Raw genomic sequence first — 18,534 nt, forward strand, 5'->3', positions numbered from 1 at the left:
CTTCTGTCGACAGTATCCACCACAACCACCCATCAATTTATAACCATTCAGTTTTGATTTCAAATCTGTTATAGTCTGCGACAAGTCTCTTGCAGCAATTACTTTCACATTTGGAGACTTTGCCAAATAAACTATATTCCATCAACAAAAAAAATAATCAAGTGTCAAAATCAATATTGTCATGGTATCATTTTTGCTCGAACGTTAAAAAATTACACTGTATAATAAAAAGGGAGGGAAGTGTAGTAAAAGATCATTACCAGATATCACAATAAGTGCAACAGCGAAATAGAAAGCGTAATTTCGAGCCATAACAATATAGACTATAGTATTACGTACTAACTAAGATGGATAGAGAGAGAGGAGAGAATTATGTAATGTTATTGTAGCGCAATTTTTTTGCTTCATGAAAGGCAATGAATTTATAGGCATCTCTCCCTCATATTTCTGTCTATCTAAATATTGGGTAACGTTAGGCCCATGAGGGGATTGAGGTGTCTCGGGTCGCAGAGGCGGAACCAAGATTAGGAGTTAGGAGGTTCTACATTTTAGGACAGAAGGTTAGAATATTGCAAAACATGTTTTTTTTTTAAGAAACTATTGTTAATAGTGGATTTGTCTGAACTCCCGAACGCCTACTTAGCTGTGTCCCTATTGGATCGATCTAGTCATGATCGAACATAATGCTTTCTTTGTGGACTTATTAGTTAAGAAATAAAGTTATACATTTACTATCAATTATATTTTTAATATATAGTAATAAGCGATTGATCCTAACATTAAATTTACAGCTGTCTTTAACGAAGCTATATAATTAGGCACCAATATTTGTTGAATCAATTATATGCAAGAAAAAGGAGAGGATAAGTCTGGATATTGAGCACATTTTTAGTAGAGTCTCCTTCCACTTTTAATCTCTCAAAGGGACATATGCTAGTAGTGGTCATCGTCATAGATTTGGATTTAACTAGATTTATAGAATAACTACAAATATAATAATACCTTTGATATAAAAGTGGCTTAGGCTCTTTCTCCGTTTTACTTTCCATTTCACAATATGCACATGTTCAATTCACTTCACCTAATAAAACTGTTTACAAAATATATATTTATTCAAGGAACTTTTTCCATTTCACACTATTTGACCTGTTTGAATGAGCTTATAAAAAGTAACTTATAAGTCAAAAGTTAAAAGTGACAAGTAGATGATATTCTACTTTGTATCTTTGACTTATTTTTGAATTTTTTGACCTAAAAATAAGTGCTTAAAAATACTTTATAACCTTATCAAACACGTCTAAAACTTTAAAAATTTACTTAAAAGTTGAAAGCACTATTAAGTAATCTACAAAGAAAGAAGGAGGAAGGACAAATCAACCAAAAATACTATTCCTCATCGGTAAGTATTTTGCGACACCCTTTCGGTACGCACATCGTCTAGAGCCAGTGGTCGTGCCAGCAATTCTTCCAAAAGTCTTTTGGGTAATTAAAAATTGAGAATATACTATGAACCAATCTCAGCCTATTAATGTTGAAACCTATACGGATGTCACACAACTAGTTATTGGGCTGAGAAGAAGCAATAAAATTGGAAGGTCTTTGCATAGGTTGATTTGGGATCCAGACTCAATTAACAACTAGTTAAAGGATGATGGATGAGAAAGAACGGTTTAGGCAAATTGTTAAGAAAAATGTCTAGCTCTCTCATCCCCTTTCTTAGAGTTTAAGCTTCTCATCTTCCTTCTAGTTATCTTTTTCAGTAGTTTCTTTGCTTTACTAGTTCATTATTGTTCTGCAATTTCCTTGTTAGTTCCATTTTCTATTGTAACTGTCAGTTTAGTGATAATAATATTTGAATGTTTCTATTGTGAAATTGGAGTTGTTACAGAAAAAACAACACAAATTGGACCCAAAATCCAATATATTTATCCAGATTGAACCAACAACCCAAATTATTTATCTAATTGCCCCTTGTTCTATTCACCGAATCACTGTTGATACCATCAGAGTATATGGTATCTATATACTTTCATAGTATCAATCAATAATTAAACAGTCTTTTCACTGAAACACTGCCTCTGCCTTCTTGCTGCAATCAAAGTATATATATACTCTAATGGTACCAATCAATAATTGAATAGTCTTTTCACTGAAATACTGTGTCTTCCTTCTTGATGCAATCAAAAGTATATATATACTCTAATGGTATCAAGGAGTAACTGAGTAGTATTTTCACTGAAGCATTGTTTCTTCCTCTTTGATACCATCAATATATACTTCGATGGTATCGAGCGATCAACTTGAATTAGTAGTTAAAAATAAGAGGGAAAGATATAAAGTAAGGGAATAGCCGCTTATAAATAGTTTCCCTTTTTGAGATATACAAGAGTTCTTTTCCAATAAAAAATTGGTGGTGTGATCTATCTGGGCATTGCTATTTAATTTGCGTCCACTGTTCAAAAATAGAGAACATAATTAAATAGTTGTTCATTAAGAGAATAGTATGCAAATGTATATATTTGTTTCTCCCTTGTTTGCATATATATGGAACTTTGATTAAATTTAAATCGCGCACTACAAGGCCCATTCTAGGAATGTTGCTCTCAACAAATTTTTCTCCGCATTCAGAGTTCGAATTTGAAATCTTTAATTAAGGTTGAGCAGTCCCACTACCGCAACATAACCCATATTAATCCTTCCTAGAAACTTTAATCCTCTAACAAAATCAGTGAAAAACACTATTTTACAAACATCCACCAACAAACCTTATTCATTTTGCAATAATATTAATTGGTCCAAATCCAATCATATTTTGGATATATATACTGAGGCGGATCCACCCTATAGGGCGGCGTGCACGTGTACCGGTTAACTTTGAAAAAAATCATGTGTATAGATGTATGTCTATTTTGAGAATCTGACACAAATTAGGATATAATTAACCGTGCACTCATACAAGTATAGAGGAACCACCCATGAGACCTGAGTTTGAATATAGCTACAATGCTATTTTATTATTTTTATTTTTTAAGTTTGTCTTAGAGGTCATATTTAAGCTAAGGTAATATTGATGCACCTGAAATCTTCAAATCCTGGGTCCGCCACTATATATATATATATATATATATATATGGTCCGCATTCCCTCCTCATGAACCCAACTAATTAAGATAGCTATCTTTAGTAAACAGAAAACAAATCTTCCATAAAGCAAATTGATTATAGAGTTGCACTCCAAACGAAAAGTACAAATATTGTAGGCCAACACAAGTACTCATCTTGATAGATATTACATCGGACATTATCCTTGCTCTATTATTATTATAAGGTAGAAGTAGAACTTAGTCGTTCTATTTTTTCCATTAAAAAAAAAAAGAAAGCTTAAATGAGAAAAGGAAAACACACAAGCAAATTAAAGGCAATAAACCACACAAACATATTTATAGAAAATAATTCATATTGTGTTGGCCATGAATAATGGATCCTTTACTAGTGGCAGCTGTAGGTATGTGCAAGAACATCGTAGATACAACGGGGACATGTCCGAGTATAACAATCACTGCCCTGTCGACAGGATCCACCACAACCACCCATCAAGTTATAACCATTCACTTTTGATTTCAAATCTCTTATAGTCCGCGATACGTCTCTCGCAGCATCTATTTTCACTTTCGTAGACTCATCCAAATAAACTAATTGAAAATCAAATAAAATATTGTTATTCAAATGTATAAAAGATAATAAACATATATCAAATAAAATAAAAAGATATATAATGAGGCATAGAAATATATAAATCATTTACCAGACATCACCAAAAGAGCAATAGTGAAATAGAAAGCGTAATTGCGAGCCATGACAACAATACTATTATTGCTAAGAAGAAGGAGAAAGTTATAGACGTATAGGAGAATTATGTGTTATGGCAATGCAATATTTTGGTTCATGAAGGGCCATCATTTTATAGGCCCCTCTCCCCGATATTTCCTACCTTATCTAATTTACAACTTGTCCACAAATGTGTTATGTGTGTGGAGTGGGGGCTTCGCTTTTTTAAAGTGACTTATCCCTCCGTTTCAAATTGAGTGACCTATTTTAAAGATTTAATATCTCAGATGGTCACTCAACTTTCAATAGTTCACTTAGAAAGTCACTTGACTTTGAGTTGTTCACTTCAAAAGTCACTTAACTTTGTTTTATAACTAAAAAGTCACTCAACTATTATAGTTTACTTAAAAAGTCACGTAACTATTGATATTTTACTTAAAAAGCCACCCAACTAATTTTAATTATTTTTTTTTTATTAAATTTTGTAAAATACAAAAAAAATATTAACTATTTTTTTCTTTTAAATAAGATGCTTATTTGAATTATTTTATTGAATTTTGTTGAAGTATAATTTTTCTTTTGACCTACTTTATTTTTTAAAAAAAGGGCACTGTGCTGAGTATTTTTTATTACTTCTTATCAATTCCAACTTCTTCTTCTTTGGATCATTTTTAACATATTTAATTCCAGTTATATAATTGCTAAAACATAAAAAGTTTTTTGTGGGGTCAATTGCTACGGTATGTTTTTTTTTTAAAAAATATACTAATTAAATAATTCGGATTAACAAAATAATTAGAATAAATATCTTATTATTTCTTTAAAAAATAGTTTAACATAAAAATAAATTTCAATCAAATTTTATGAAAAAAATTTAAATTGATTGAGTGATTTTCTAAGTGAAATATCAATAGTTAAGTGACATTTTAAGTGAAACCTCAATAGTCAAGTGACTTTTGAGTTATGAAACAACGTTGAATGACTTTCTAAGTGGACAACTCAAAGTTGAATGACTTTAAATTGAACAATTCAAAGTTGAGTGACCATATGAGATATTAACTCCTATTTTATCACGAAATTTAAAAGAGTAAAGAAAACTTTTAGATTTTGTAGTCTAGAATTAAAAATTGTAAAATGTTATTTAATTTTGTGATTTTAAATATGTCATGTGAAAAGTTGAAACGCAGAAAAAAAACTAGGTCAAACAAATTGAAACAAAGGGAGAAAAAAGTAGGTCAAACAAATTGAAACTTCTAGGTTTTGTTTTTCTTGACTTTTTCCGTCTAAAAAGGTGTTTAAAGCATTTTTGGTGTTTCCTAAACAATTTCAAATATATATATATTTTTTAAAAAAACTACTTAAAATAAATCAATCCACACACTCACTTATATTTGATAGCCTTTTAATTTTATGTACTTCTTACACTTTGTTTGGATCATTGTTAGCCATTGTTTCATAATGTATTGTATTGTATTCTATTATATTGTACTGCATGGTAGATACAATGTTTGGCTAGACTGTATTGTTTGTTGTTGTTTAATAACATTTTTATTGTTTGGTTTGACTGTATCGTACTATATTGTAATTTATAAATTTACTAAAATATCCTTAATTATTCTAGGGTAGGAGGTTTGACAAGAATTAAATAATATAGGGTAAAGGGTAAATTATTTGAATTATTTTATTGAATTTTGTTGAAGTATAATTTTTCTTTTTACCTACTTTATTTTTTTTAAAAAGGGCACTGTGCTGAGTTTTTTTTATTACTTCTTATCAATTCCAACTTCTTCTTCTTTGGATCATTTTTAACATATTTAATTCCAGTTATATAATTGCTAAAACATAAAAAGTTTTTTTTTGGGTCAATTGCTACGGTATGTTTTTTTTTAAAAAATATACTAATTAAATAATTCGGATTAACAAAATAATTAGAATAAATATCTTATTATTTCTTCAAAAAATAGTTTAACATAAAAATAAATTTCAATAAAATTTTATGAATTTTTTAAAATTGATTGAGTGACTTTCTAAGTGAAATATCAATAGTTAAGTGACATTCTAAGTGAAACCTCAATAGTCGGGTGACTTTTGAGTTATAAAACAACGTTGAGTGACTTTCTAAGTGGACAACTCAAAGTTGAATGACTTTAAATTGAACAATTCAAAGTTGAGTGACCATATGAGATATTAACTCCTATTTTGAGTTATCACGAAATTTAAAAGAGTAAAGAAAACTTTTAGATTTTGTGGTCTAGAATTAAAAATTGTAAAATGTTATTTAATTTTGTGATTTTAAATATGTCATTGAAAAGTTGAAACGCCAAAAAAACTAGGTCAAACAAATTGAAACAAAGGGAGAAAAAAATAGGATAAACAAATTGAAACTTCTAGGTTTTGTTTTTCTTGACTTTTTCCGTCTAAAAGAGTGTTTAAAAACATTTTTGGTGTTTTCTAAACACTTTCAAATACTATTTTTTTTTAAAAAAAAAACTACTTAAAATAAATCAATCCATACACTCACTTATATTTGATAGCCTTTTAATTTTATGTACTTCTTACACTTTGTTTGGATCATTGTGAGCCATTGTTTTATAATGTATTGTATTGCATTCTATTGTATTGTACTGTATGGTAGATACAATGTTTGGCAAGACTGTATTGTTTGTTGTTGTTTAATAACATTTTTATTGTTTGGTTTGACTGTATCGTACTATATTGTAATTTATAAATTTACTAAAATATCCTTAATTATTCTAGGGTAGGAGGTTTGACTAGAATTAAATAATATAGGGTAAAGGGTAAAATAGTATTATGAAATATTATGTAAGGATATAATTAGAAAAAGAAATTAAGTAACAATGGAAACACACCAAATCGGTTGTTCCAAAAATGGGAGTTTTTGTTGTTACGTAACAACGAAATTTAACAATACAATACAATACATTTTAAGTAACAATCAAAACAAACATTGTAAGTATGATAACGATACAATACAATACAATGGGTAGCAATGATTCAAACGTAGTGTTAGTAAAACAATCACTTTTACATATAAATTATCCAATAAAATCATTTTCTTCTCATCAATTTGTAAATGGTCATAAGTTATATTGTTAGGAAGTTGAATGAATGAAGAGCAAAAATGGAGGATAAGTCCGGATGATGGGCAGCTTCCCTACCAGTCTCAGTGGAATGCTAGTGGGGGCTTCATACATTTGGAGTATTCATTCAAGTGGCTTACATCTCCTTTTTTTCCTTTTCCCTTTCACACTAAATATATTAAACACTAATATGCCAGATCAAAATTCATTATTAATTAAACGATGAGATAAAATCTTTAAATAATTCATATATAGGATTAACAAAATAAAATAAAATTTATGACCTAATGGAAATATTTTTGTGCGTTTGATGGGCAAGGAAATTAGTTGAAAGTTTAGTTACACATACATTTTTGTGATAAAAGGGTTGTTGATATGAATATATTTATTTTTATGAAATGATATTAAAGAGATTATTACAGTATCCATAATCCTTTTGTAAATTCTGTATATAAAGGGTAGCGCTGATATTAAGATTTTGCCGACATGCCAAAAATGAAAGAAGGCTTTGATTTCTTCTCTCTAATTTTTTCGGCTGTGAGTGTGAGTGTGACTCTCTCTACCTTACTTATTGTTCTTTTTCTTCTTAGCTGAAAAGTGATAATGACTTGCATCTTTCTCGTTCATGAACTTAGATTTAGTGTTAGGGGTTGTTTGGTAGAGTGTATTAAGAAATATAATGCATGTATTAGGTGTATGTATTAGTAGTACCTTGTTTGGTACATTTTTTCATGCCATGTCTAACTAATGCAGGCATTAGTTATACGCTCTATTGTGTATTACTAATACCAAGGAATTGTAGGTACTCAAATAATTACAAAACTACCCTTAAAGCCTTTTCATTTTCTTTGTTGTCATAAGTTTTTATTTTTATTTTTATTTGCTTTTCGGTGTCTTTTAATTTCTTGGTGTCTTAATAGACTTTATGGCCTTTTAAAAAAAAATCTAATTTCAATATAATTTAATAAAAATTTTTACTATTGTGACAATAAATTTGATAAAAAAAATTATTTGCCAATTTTCACAAAAATATTTTGACTCAATAGTATAACTATTTAATACTATTTTTTTTTAAAAAAAAAAGATGAAGAGTTAATGATATTTTAGCAAATAAATCTTTTTTGATGTTTTAGCAAAGAACTTTCTTGCAAAGGAAGTGTACAAATAACTAAAGTATGAAGGGTATTTTTGTAAACATATATTATTTAATAGTAATTATGCAAGATTTGTTATTTCTAATACATCAAACCAAACAATTTATAAGAAATAATACTTGCATTACTAAAGCACGCACTACTAATGCACCCTATTTTGCATTGTTCTTATACACTCCACCAAAACGACCCCTTAGTGTTAGTGATAGTGGAGTAGTTCTACCAATGATAAACAAAATTTAAATTCATCTCCCTAAATCAATTCAAAACATCAAAAATCGATTTTTTCTGTTCTATTTTGGTTTTTTATTTAATCATAATACTGTACGCACGGTAATAAAAACACATTTTAGCAGTAAAAAATACACACATAAGTAATTATCAAAAAGTCCTAAAGCCTTTCATTATCTAGTAAGACCTAGAAATTTCATGATGTTAGAATGTATGCATCCATTAATGATCACTACACCAGGTCCCTCTACAAACTGATAGTGCAGAAAATAAATAACTCAAGGTAAATCAAACACAAGAGATTTTACGTGGAAACCCCCTTACTCAAGGGAGGAGAAAACCATAACCTGTACCCACATGATTTCCATCCAAACTCCATTTAACTATAAAAAGGAGCAAAACTTCATATTACAAACTCTTGTAACCTAAGGATTGAACAATAAGTGGCGGAGCCAGAATTTAGATTGAGGGGTGTCAAAATATAAAGTAGTATGCACACAAAAAATTCAACAAAATAAATTTTACTAACAAAAGCAAAACATAATTACATTATTACAACCGTACTCGACGCAGTTTCATCTCTTGAAATGTTTTTACAATAGTATCATTAGAAATATTAATAAATACATCTTTTTCTACATAAGGAACTAGACAACCGCTCAAAAACTCATCATTCATCCGATTCCGCAAGGCATTTTTAGTAAACTTCATTGCCGAAAAAGCTCTTTCAACGGATGCAGTGGCAACTGGTAAAAGCAAAACAAATTTCACTAAGCGGAATACAAGAGGAAAGTTTAGGTTCTTCTTTGTCTCAACTAATTTTCTTGAGAGATCACAAAGTCCATTAAAATTGGAGAACCTTTCATCCATATCACGAACATCAATAATGTAAGTGGCAAGTTGATTCTCAAGAGCACTCATACTAAACTCATCAAAGTCATCAGGATATAACTTAGTTGTTCTCATTATTTTTCTGATGTTAAAACTAGAAAATGAGTCAACTAGATTCAAACAAGCAACTCCATGAAGCAAATCAGTAGTCACCTCATTGAAATGATCATTGAGTTCTTGAAGCTGTCAATCAATAATCTTACAAAATACTTCAACACGATAATGATGTAAGACCGTATAGTCGGCAGGTTTACGCCTTGATCTTCCAGAATTAACATATGGCTTATCAAAATTAGGTAACAAAATGCTATACTTGATACAAAATGTGGATACCTTATTAATAAGTGCATCCCATCCATCATCTCTTAGCATTTGCAACCTTCTCTTTGCTACTTCAACCAGTAGCATAACATTTGCAATATCTTGTTCTTTCTTTTGCAAGGATTTATTGAGCTCATCTGTGATTCCTAAGCTATCTCTTATCAAATGCAGCATAAAAGCAATCTTAAATGTTTGACAAGTTTCGAGATATCCTGTAGCCTTAGCTTTTTCATCGGTAGAATATGCATCAACAACAAGTGCATCAAGAACATCAACAATAGATCCAAATATAAGAATAAAATTGCTAAAAGATTTGTAGTGAGATCCCCAACGAGTATCACCGACTCTTATAAGACTAAGTTCTTGATGCAAACCGGTACCGGTTGTAAGTTCACCCATATCTAATGCCTCTTGAATTCTTTTTTTTTTTGAAAATCTAAAAATTCATCCATACGCTTAAAAGAAGCTCCCAACACATTCAAAACATTTGAAACCAATAATACAAGTTCTCCCACTTGAATACATTTTTTAGAAACTGCAACTAGAGTTAATTGAAGTTGATGAGCAAAACAATGAATAGAGTGAGCTGAGATACTTTCTTGCCTAATCAACATTTTAAGGCCATTCATCTCGCCTTGCATATTACTTGCCCCGTCATAACATTGTTCGCGCACATAGAATAGACTCAATGAATGTTGAGCAAGTACATTGACAATTGCCCCCTTTAAAGATGAACCACTAGTATCTTGAACATGTACAATATCAATCAATCGCTCCATCATAAATCCCCTTCGATCAACATATCGTAAAACGATAGCCATTTGCTCCTTACGTGACACATCAAAAGATTCATCAACCAATAAAGGAAAATAGTCACCATTTAATTCCTGGATAATAGCTTTGATGGTTTCTATCTTACATGCAGTGACAATATCTTTTTGAATCATTGGAGAAGTCATTTGGTCATTCTGAGGAGCACGTTCCAATACATAATCATAAATTTTATCACAATGTTTCGCATACCATGAGAGAATTTCAAGAAAATTACCTCTATTAAGTGATGATTTAGATTCATCATGATCCCGAAATGCAAATCCTTGATTCAAAAGAAGTCTTACTACATCAATTGAGGCTGACAAGCTAAGCCAATACTCATGCTTAACTTGATCAGATTGTCTCTCAAATGTAGATATAATAGACTTTTGTTGTCGCATTAGATCTTCACTTTTCTTTTTTGCCTGATTATGAGTGCTATTCGACCCACCAATATGTTGCTTAAAACTTTTCTTCTTATTCCAACTCTTAAACCCTACAGTAGAAAATACTTCACCTCTACCTTGATGAATGTTATCATCTTTAAACAAATAACAATTCAAACAATATGCTGCATCATTTGTTATACTTTATTCCAACCAATCATGATACTCTTTAAACTATTCAGGATTAAAACGACGCATATCTCCATAAAAGTATGTTTGAGGAAAAATATGATTCTCAGGTTGACAAGGACTTTGTCGGAGGTATGCTCTCCTAATTACATCACGATCATTTGGATGATAGTTCAAGATTGGAGTCCTTTTCGCTGGATCAAATTCTAAAGAATTTAGATCAATTTCTTGTCTTTAAGAAGAATGGAGTGGTACTTCTGATTGGTTGGCAATTTCTTCCCGTGTAAGTTGACTATTAGAAGCCAAATTTGATTTTGGTACTTGGAAAAAATAGTTCTTCACTGATTTTTTAGACTAAATTGTAAAACAAAAATTTCATGAGAAAAATATATAATTGCAAACGATAAATCAATCCTAAACAAAACAAGTAAATATAAATAGAGCATTATGATGGCTGCCATCAACAAATTGGACGAGGAAAATACATACAAGGTGTAAGAAAGTAGGAACTTACCGTTGCCATGACCAGGACGTAGATTGACGCTGAGCAATGGCGATTGAAGTCTGAAGACGACTGCATGACGCAATCAGCGAACTAAGACGACTCTTTTGGACTCTTCCTCTTCAAAACTTTTGATTTTGGAATTGGGGATTTGTTTAATCCCTAGACTCTAAATCCCTAAAGTGTATTTTATTTCTTTTAAAAAAATAAAATATTAAAGTAAACTTAATTTAAGTCAATGGTTTAAAAATTGGAGGAAAAAAACGTTTAGCTATCTAAAAACTAAAGACAAAAAAGTTACAGTTGTCTAAAAAGTAAAAAAAAAAAAACGCTGAAAGCCTTTAAAAAAAATGTACTTCAGCAAGGTTCAAACTCCCCACACCTAGGTCAATGACAAGGCGGAACTTTGTAGCCCCTGAACCGCTGAACCAACCCTTCAACTTGGTTTAGTAGTGTCAATTCTAATATATATAGGTATAAAATCAGAATTTGACTTACCTAGACAACGTAATTTTCCGATGAAGAGGTGTCGCTTGACACCCCTCGGGCAAGGGTAGCTCCGCCCCTATATTGAACTCTTAATCCCTTCCTCCTTATTGTAGCAACTCTACTACAAAGGAAACTAAGCAATAGCTCTATTGTCAACTAAACCAACTAGCTCTAGTTGATCTAGACTTCAAGAACCCAACAAGACTGACTCTAGCCACCAACTCAGAATTCAAAAGTTTATTTGCCAAAATTTAGGTTGTGTCTTTGGAGAGGAGACTAATATAAAATAGACACAAACCCTTGGGACAAAGCCATTGGCTGAGCTTGCTGCTATGAAAAGACATGCACTAGCCATTTGGCAGCTTTTAGACAGTTGCCTTTTCTCTTTTTCACGTACGCGGTCTTTCCTCGACCGAATCCCTTGTTAGATTCGGAAGTTTGTTAAATTATCAAAATTTCAAATCAACTCCAAACTAACACATGATTCTAGATTTTCATCCGGGATTCAAAGGACTAACGAAGTTCAAGGTGATTTTTCTACTTCCTACTATTTTGAAAACTTACCATGTATAACAATGTTTAGATCCTTGGTTGGGAGCGCTTCCCTCAGAATTGGGTCTTACGTCGTGTGAATTGAGAATAGTCGGGCGGCAATGCGAATATTGAACGCTGGATGAAAAAAGAAATCTTTAGTTGGTAAATACCCAATAAAAGAGACCTCAATTGAGGAATTAGGATGAGTAAGTAGTTGGTTTAACAATCTTTAATCATTTATTAAGAAATGATTAGACAAGTATTTTTTTTTGGTAAAACTGGAGATATTATATTAACTTAGGCAAGTTAAAATACATTGTTTCCGGTTTGTCCCAGTACATAATTAAGGGTCATTTGTTCGCCAATATTACAAGCAATACTAGTTATTTTTAATAGCGAAAGTAGTTCCTATAGTGTCTACTTGGAACTCCTTAATAATGGGACATACACACTATATATAAAAATAAAAAGGAAATCGAGACGTTGATAACGATAGAGTTTATTGAAAATTAAAAGTAGAGAAACATTACCCATACCATATATATCTGGTGATGAAGAATATATATATGATCCTTTATTTGCCACAGTAGTAGGTAAGCTTTACAGGATCATAGTTACAACGGGGACAGTAATTCCTATCCCAACAATCACGGTCGTGCTGACAGTATCCACCACAAACACTAGGATAACCCATCACTCTTGGCAATTCATCACCCAAATAAACTACAATTAATAAAAACAAAATCAATATTAAACATATACGTATCAAATGGTTAAAAAAAGAAAGAGTTCAAGTGCAGAAAAATGTCATTTACCAGATATCACCAATGAAATAGAAAGCATAATTGCGAGTCATGACAATATATAGTTATTTACTAAGACGAAGAAAGATAAGAAAATATGTTATTGCAGTGCAATTTGTTTGCTTAATTCTTATGAAGGGCAATGAATTTATAGATAAGAAAATATATTTTCTTATCTAATTTACAACCTGTCCATAACTAATTAAGTTATATATATATATATATATATATATATATATATATTGGTAGCAAGTTAAATCAAATTTTTATTGAAGAAATAAAGGGGAGGATAAGCTCCTCGGTAGAAGAGCTTAACTCCAGTTTAATAGCTAAAGATATATATATATATTTATTTTAATTTATGTCATATTATGGAATTTGAGAAGTTATTGAAATTTTTATATGATTTTAAAAATATTTTAAATTTTTAGCTATTGTGATTTGTAGTACTTTTTTTTAACATAATTTTGAAAAAAATATTTATTACTCTGTTTGTTCTAATTTATGTGGCAAACGTAGAATTTTAAATATTAAGCATTTTTTATATGTCTCTTTAATATATTAAGTTGTTAATTATTGTATTTTATTGTACATTTTGAACCTAATTTTTTAATAATATATGTTATTTGCCATGCCCCAATTTATGTGACATTAATTGATAGATTTGTTGGACTCGAGAGATTTATTTTGTTAATTATTGTAATTTATAGTTTCTTTTTCGTCAATTTCAAACAATATATGTTGTTAATTGATAGAATACTTTTAATGTAATTTTTTTAAAAAAATATGTGTGACTGTCCATGTCCCAATTTATGTGGCACATGTAAAGTTTTGACAATTAACCAAAATTTTAATACATTTAAAAAAATATTTTTAAGTCGTTAAATTTTAAGTAATTTAAATTGTTGTATTATTTATTACAATTTATAATGCTTTTAAAGTAGTTTAAATATTGTACTATTTATTATGATTTATAACACTTTTTTTTTAAATTTATGTCATATTATGGAATTTGAGAAGTTATTGAAATTTTTATATGATTTTAAAAATATTTTAAATTGTTAGCTATTGTGATTTGTAGTACTTTTTTTTAACATAATTTTGAAAATAATATTTATTACTCTCTTTGTTCTAATTTATGTGGCAGATGCAGAATTTCAAATATTAACCCTTTTTTATATGTCTCTTTAATATATTAAGTTGTTAATTATTGTATTTTTTAGTACATTTTGAACCTAATTTTTTAATAATATATGTTATTTGCCATGTCCCAATTTATGTGGCATTAATTGATAGATTTGTTGGAGTCGAGAGATTTATTTTGTTAATTATTGTAATTTATAGTTTCTTTTTCGTCAATTTCAAACAATATATGTTGTTAATTGATAGATTTTTTGGAGTGGACTTTTTTTTTTATTAATTATTGTAATTTATTGTTTCTTTTTCGTCAATTTCAAACAATATATGTTTATTATATAATCTATTTTATGTGGTACCAATAGAATTTAGAGAGTCAATTAAATTTTTTATATAAGTTTTAAATAATTAAGCTGTTAATTATTGTAATGTATAGTATTACTTATATTATTTTTAAATATATTTAAATATTATATGTTAGGTTTTTTATCCTAATTTATATGGCATTGATAGAATTTAAAGTGTCAAATAATTGTTAATTATTGTAATAGATAATATGGAGTATTTAAGTCATTTATAGTATAGTAATTAATATATAATATGTAGTATTTAAGTGTTATATTATGGAATTTGAGAAGTTATTGAAATTTTTATATGATTTTAAAAATATTTTAAATTCATAACTATATATTTCAATGTACAAGATTTTGATAAAATAAAATCTTTAAAGTTAAATTATAATGTTTTTGAAATTTAAATTATTAAAACATATATAATGATTTTATAGAAAAAAATAATATCATATAAAATTAAATGAAAAGGATAATAAATTCAACTTTTACCATGATAAGGTTGAAAAATATTATTTAAGTGGAAGGAGGTGGGGCCCATTTATATATTTTATATAGTAAGTATTGGACATTTGTAATGATTTAATTGGAACAATGGTAGTAAATCCTAGACTCTTCTAATATATAGTAATAATATACACTTCAATATTAATTTAAGACTTAGTTTTGTTCAATATCCTGCAAATCTGTACTTAAAAAGCCAATATATTTGGAAAAAACTTGGAAATTACTTTTTTCGTCCCTTTTTAGTTGTCATGTTTTTCGAAAGTCAATTTGACTAATTCCTAATGTTAAATTAGATTACATAAATTTGATATCTTAAACTAAAAGTTTAGATATTCAAAAACTATACGAAAAGTAATATAAACTTCAATTTTTTTGCATATACATCGTAAAATGTTGGTCAAATTTTTTATCGTTTGACTCTAAAAAAGGAAACCATGACACCCAAAAGGGGACGGAGGGAGTAGTGTTTGTGAAATTAATTCATGGGCCTAACCCAAAAGTTAGCTCAAAGAGAGGAGGATTTTCTAAGCCTTATAAGGAGTCTATCGATCTCATTAACCACTAATGTGAGACTTTTGTCATTTTATAACATCCCACCTCATGCCCAGTGCTTAGCATCTGGTGCATGGACAATGTTGATTTTGGGGGCTCTAACATTGGGTGAGATACCATGTGAAATTAGGTCTTTGACTTTACTCACACCCCAAAAGCTAGCTCAAAGGGCGGAAGATTGTACAAGCCTTATAAGGAGTCCACGATCTCATTAACCACCAATGTAGACTTTTATCATTCTTTAACAATGTTTGATCATATAACTTATTAATATTTGACAAATATATTTGGCAAACATCCAAGTTTCCAAGTTCTAAAAAAAACTAGAATTTGGGCCAAATTCTAGTATTAATTTGGTAATTTTTAAAAATTGTCCCAAACTTTATATTTGATAAAAATATCCATAATCTATTAATCCCAATAAATATTTATCTACAATCAACTCTATTAAAAAGAATAACTTGTTTTAATGTGTTATAATTTATCCTAAATTAGTAACATGGTTGAGTATGCAAATATTGTAGTGGTGTTGCCCATATTGTTGTTGATTGTCATCAATTGAGTTATAAGGTTATTTTTTCAACAGAACATGTTTATTATAAAATAATAATACAAATTTATGAGTAATTTTAATAATTTTTAGAACTTAATAGGTATAAATCATATTTTTTTTTAAAAAATATTTCTCCCAAAATCTATTACCTAACACATATGAAATGACACTCCCCGAGCCTACACCCTGGACGTGGTCGGCACTCGAAGACTATTGTTGGCCTCAAGCGAACCGTTGGCCTGACTTTTTAAATCAACGGAAGACTTAACTCATCATATACGCATTTAAGAAGTAACTAGAATGTTATAAAGGAACATTCAACTGGCCATTAAGGCAAACTCAAGTCTTTAACTTATGAAATGAAGAGTAAAGAGAACTGAATTAACTAACTGACTGTCTGACTATCTATGAAGCCTCTAAACAACTGAGGTGGATGTCGGGACAGGCCTACGATATCCTAATGAACTAATACTAAAACTGAAAGCAATGTAAATGAGTCCTCTGGAATGCAAAGAGGCTCACCAACAGACTCTGAACTGCTCACTGGATCAATGAATGCGCCGGATGCCGATCCTAGTTACCTGTGTCTGCATCATAATACGATGCAGGCCAATTGGCATCAGTACATTAAATGTACGAGTATGCGAGTTGGAATGCTAAAACAACATAGGCTCGAAAGAGATTATGAAAGAAACACTTACCTTGGCTCTTCTCAATTCCTGAATACTTAAATAAACTTATTTCATTATAAAGCAGTTTAAAACAAGCGCAATATAAAGAAAACTGTTGAAAACATGTTGTCAATTCATAATCATAATATCATAAAAAGACAAACCATGTTCCCTCTCAAAGTCTACTTGTGCAATGCATGAATGAAGTCTCATACCCCCATTCACACTAAGCAGAACCCCTTGAGGAACTATGCTACTACTACTATAGTGATGATACATCGCTTTACCTCACGCTGCCGAGGCCCATCCTATACCTTGCCATGATATAGAAAGCGAACTCACTAAGTGGATCCACTAGTCTATGTGAAAATGATTCATCTAAAAAGTATGATTTTCTACCCATGATGGCTACATGGTTTATGGAGATTTGAGTTAATATGAGCTCGCATCTCCATATCGGTGCTCAATACTACTCCCAAAAATATACTTAGTTCTTTATGTTTAAAAACATACTTCTTCTGTGATTTGAGATTAGTGCTAAAAAACTTAGCTCAAAGGCTATCTTGGAAATCTCAGTTTTCCTGCTCGCTTCATTTAGAAAGCTATTTCTCTTTTCTGAAAACTAGCCCGAAGGCTCTTTGAAAAATCATAGTTCCTTTATTGCTCAAATGTGAAAAACATTTATAAATTTCTTTGGGAATACTTAGTTCGCTAATAACTTTTGAGAAATGAACTCAACTCTTTACTCTTTACTTTACTTGAAACTTGAGCCTTAAAACGAAGTTTAAACGTTTAATAAAATCTCTTGAAAACTATAAGAAACTTTGCTTTGACTTGCTTCTTAACTTCTAGACTTTACTCTTAACTTCTTTGACTTTGATTTTAACTTTCCCTGAATTGGATTATGGATTCAAGGTTCATGATCTCATGTTTATGGATGATTTCATGATGTTTAGATGTACCTTAGAGTGTTGAAATCAACTAGAAAACGTAGGTACATCGCTTGGAAACTAGTACGAAAAGATGGGGAACGAACGGGGAGAACTTGAGTCTTTGGCGCTCTGAGAGGCGTGGGGCGCCAGAGCACAAACTTCAGAGGTAAAGTTATGGCGCTCTGGCTGGTGCGTCGCCCCAGAGGCCAAACTTCAGACTTTGAAGTGGGGCGCTCTGAGAGACGCGGTGCCCCAACCCCTTGCCCAACAAACTTTGACTTTTCTCCTTCGTTTTTCATCTCTAAACCGTCTAAACTTCTATGGTTCTTTCCCCAAACACTTAGGATCATTAGTACCCTCAATACCCAATGGATTCAACTCGAAAAACAACCCAGAAACACGAATCAAATCAACACTAGGAAATTAACAACTCAACCAACAAGAATTCTACAATTTGTTCTTCAAGAACCTTACTTCTTCAACATGTAAACAACTCAAAACAATTGGATTGAAACAAGTTGGTGTGTGGGTGAACTAACTCAACACGAAAAGATCTCACATACCTTGTAGGGATCACTCCCGACGAATTCC

At 30.3% G+C, this 18,534-nt stretch overlaps 3 protein-coding genes across 3 annotated transcripts in view; 1 reads left to right on the top strand and 2 right to left on the bottom strand.

Annotated features, from left to right (window-relative positions):
* The window catches only part of LOC125875055 (inactive poly [ADP-ribose] polymerase RCD1-like), a 485,870-nt gene that overhangs the window by 286,815 nt on the left and 180,521 nt on the right, over positions 1-18,534 (top strand). The gene's annotated exons all lie outside the window — the stretch shown is intronic.
* LOC125875097 (dolichol-phosphate mannose synthase subunit 2-like) overlaps positions 1-18,534 on the bottom strand; it is a 250,508-nt gene that overhangs the window by 153,589 nt on the left and 78,385 nt on the right. The window lies entirely within an intron of this gene.
* LOC125873526 (uncharacterized) lies at positions 8,866-9,924 on the bottom strand. Its single transcript, XM_049554445.1, has 2 exons — positions 9,538-9,924; positions 8,866-9,387 (listed from the first exon to the last, which is right to left on the bottom strand). The coding sequence occupies exons 1-2, from the start codon at positions 9,922-9,924 to the stop codon at positions 8,866-8,868; spliced, it is 909 nt and encodes a 302-aa protein (XP_049410402.1).

Source organism: Solanum stenotomum, chromosome 8, assembly GCF_019186545.1.
Source record: "Solanum stenotomum isolate F172 chromosome 8, ASM1918654v1, whole genome shotgun sequence".
In the NCBI taxonomy this organism is placed as follows: Eukaryota; Viridiplantae; Streptophyta; class Magnoliopsida; order Solanales; family Solanaceae; genus Solanum; species Solanum stenotomum.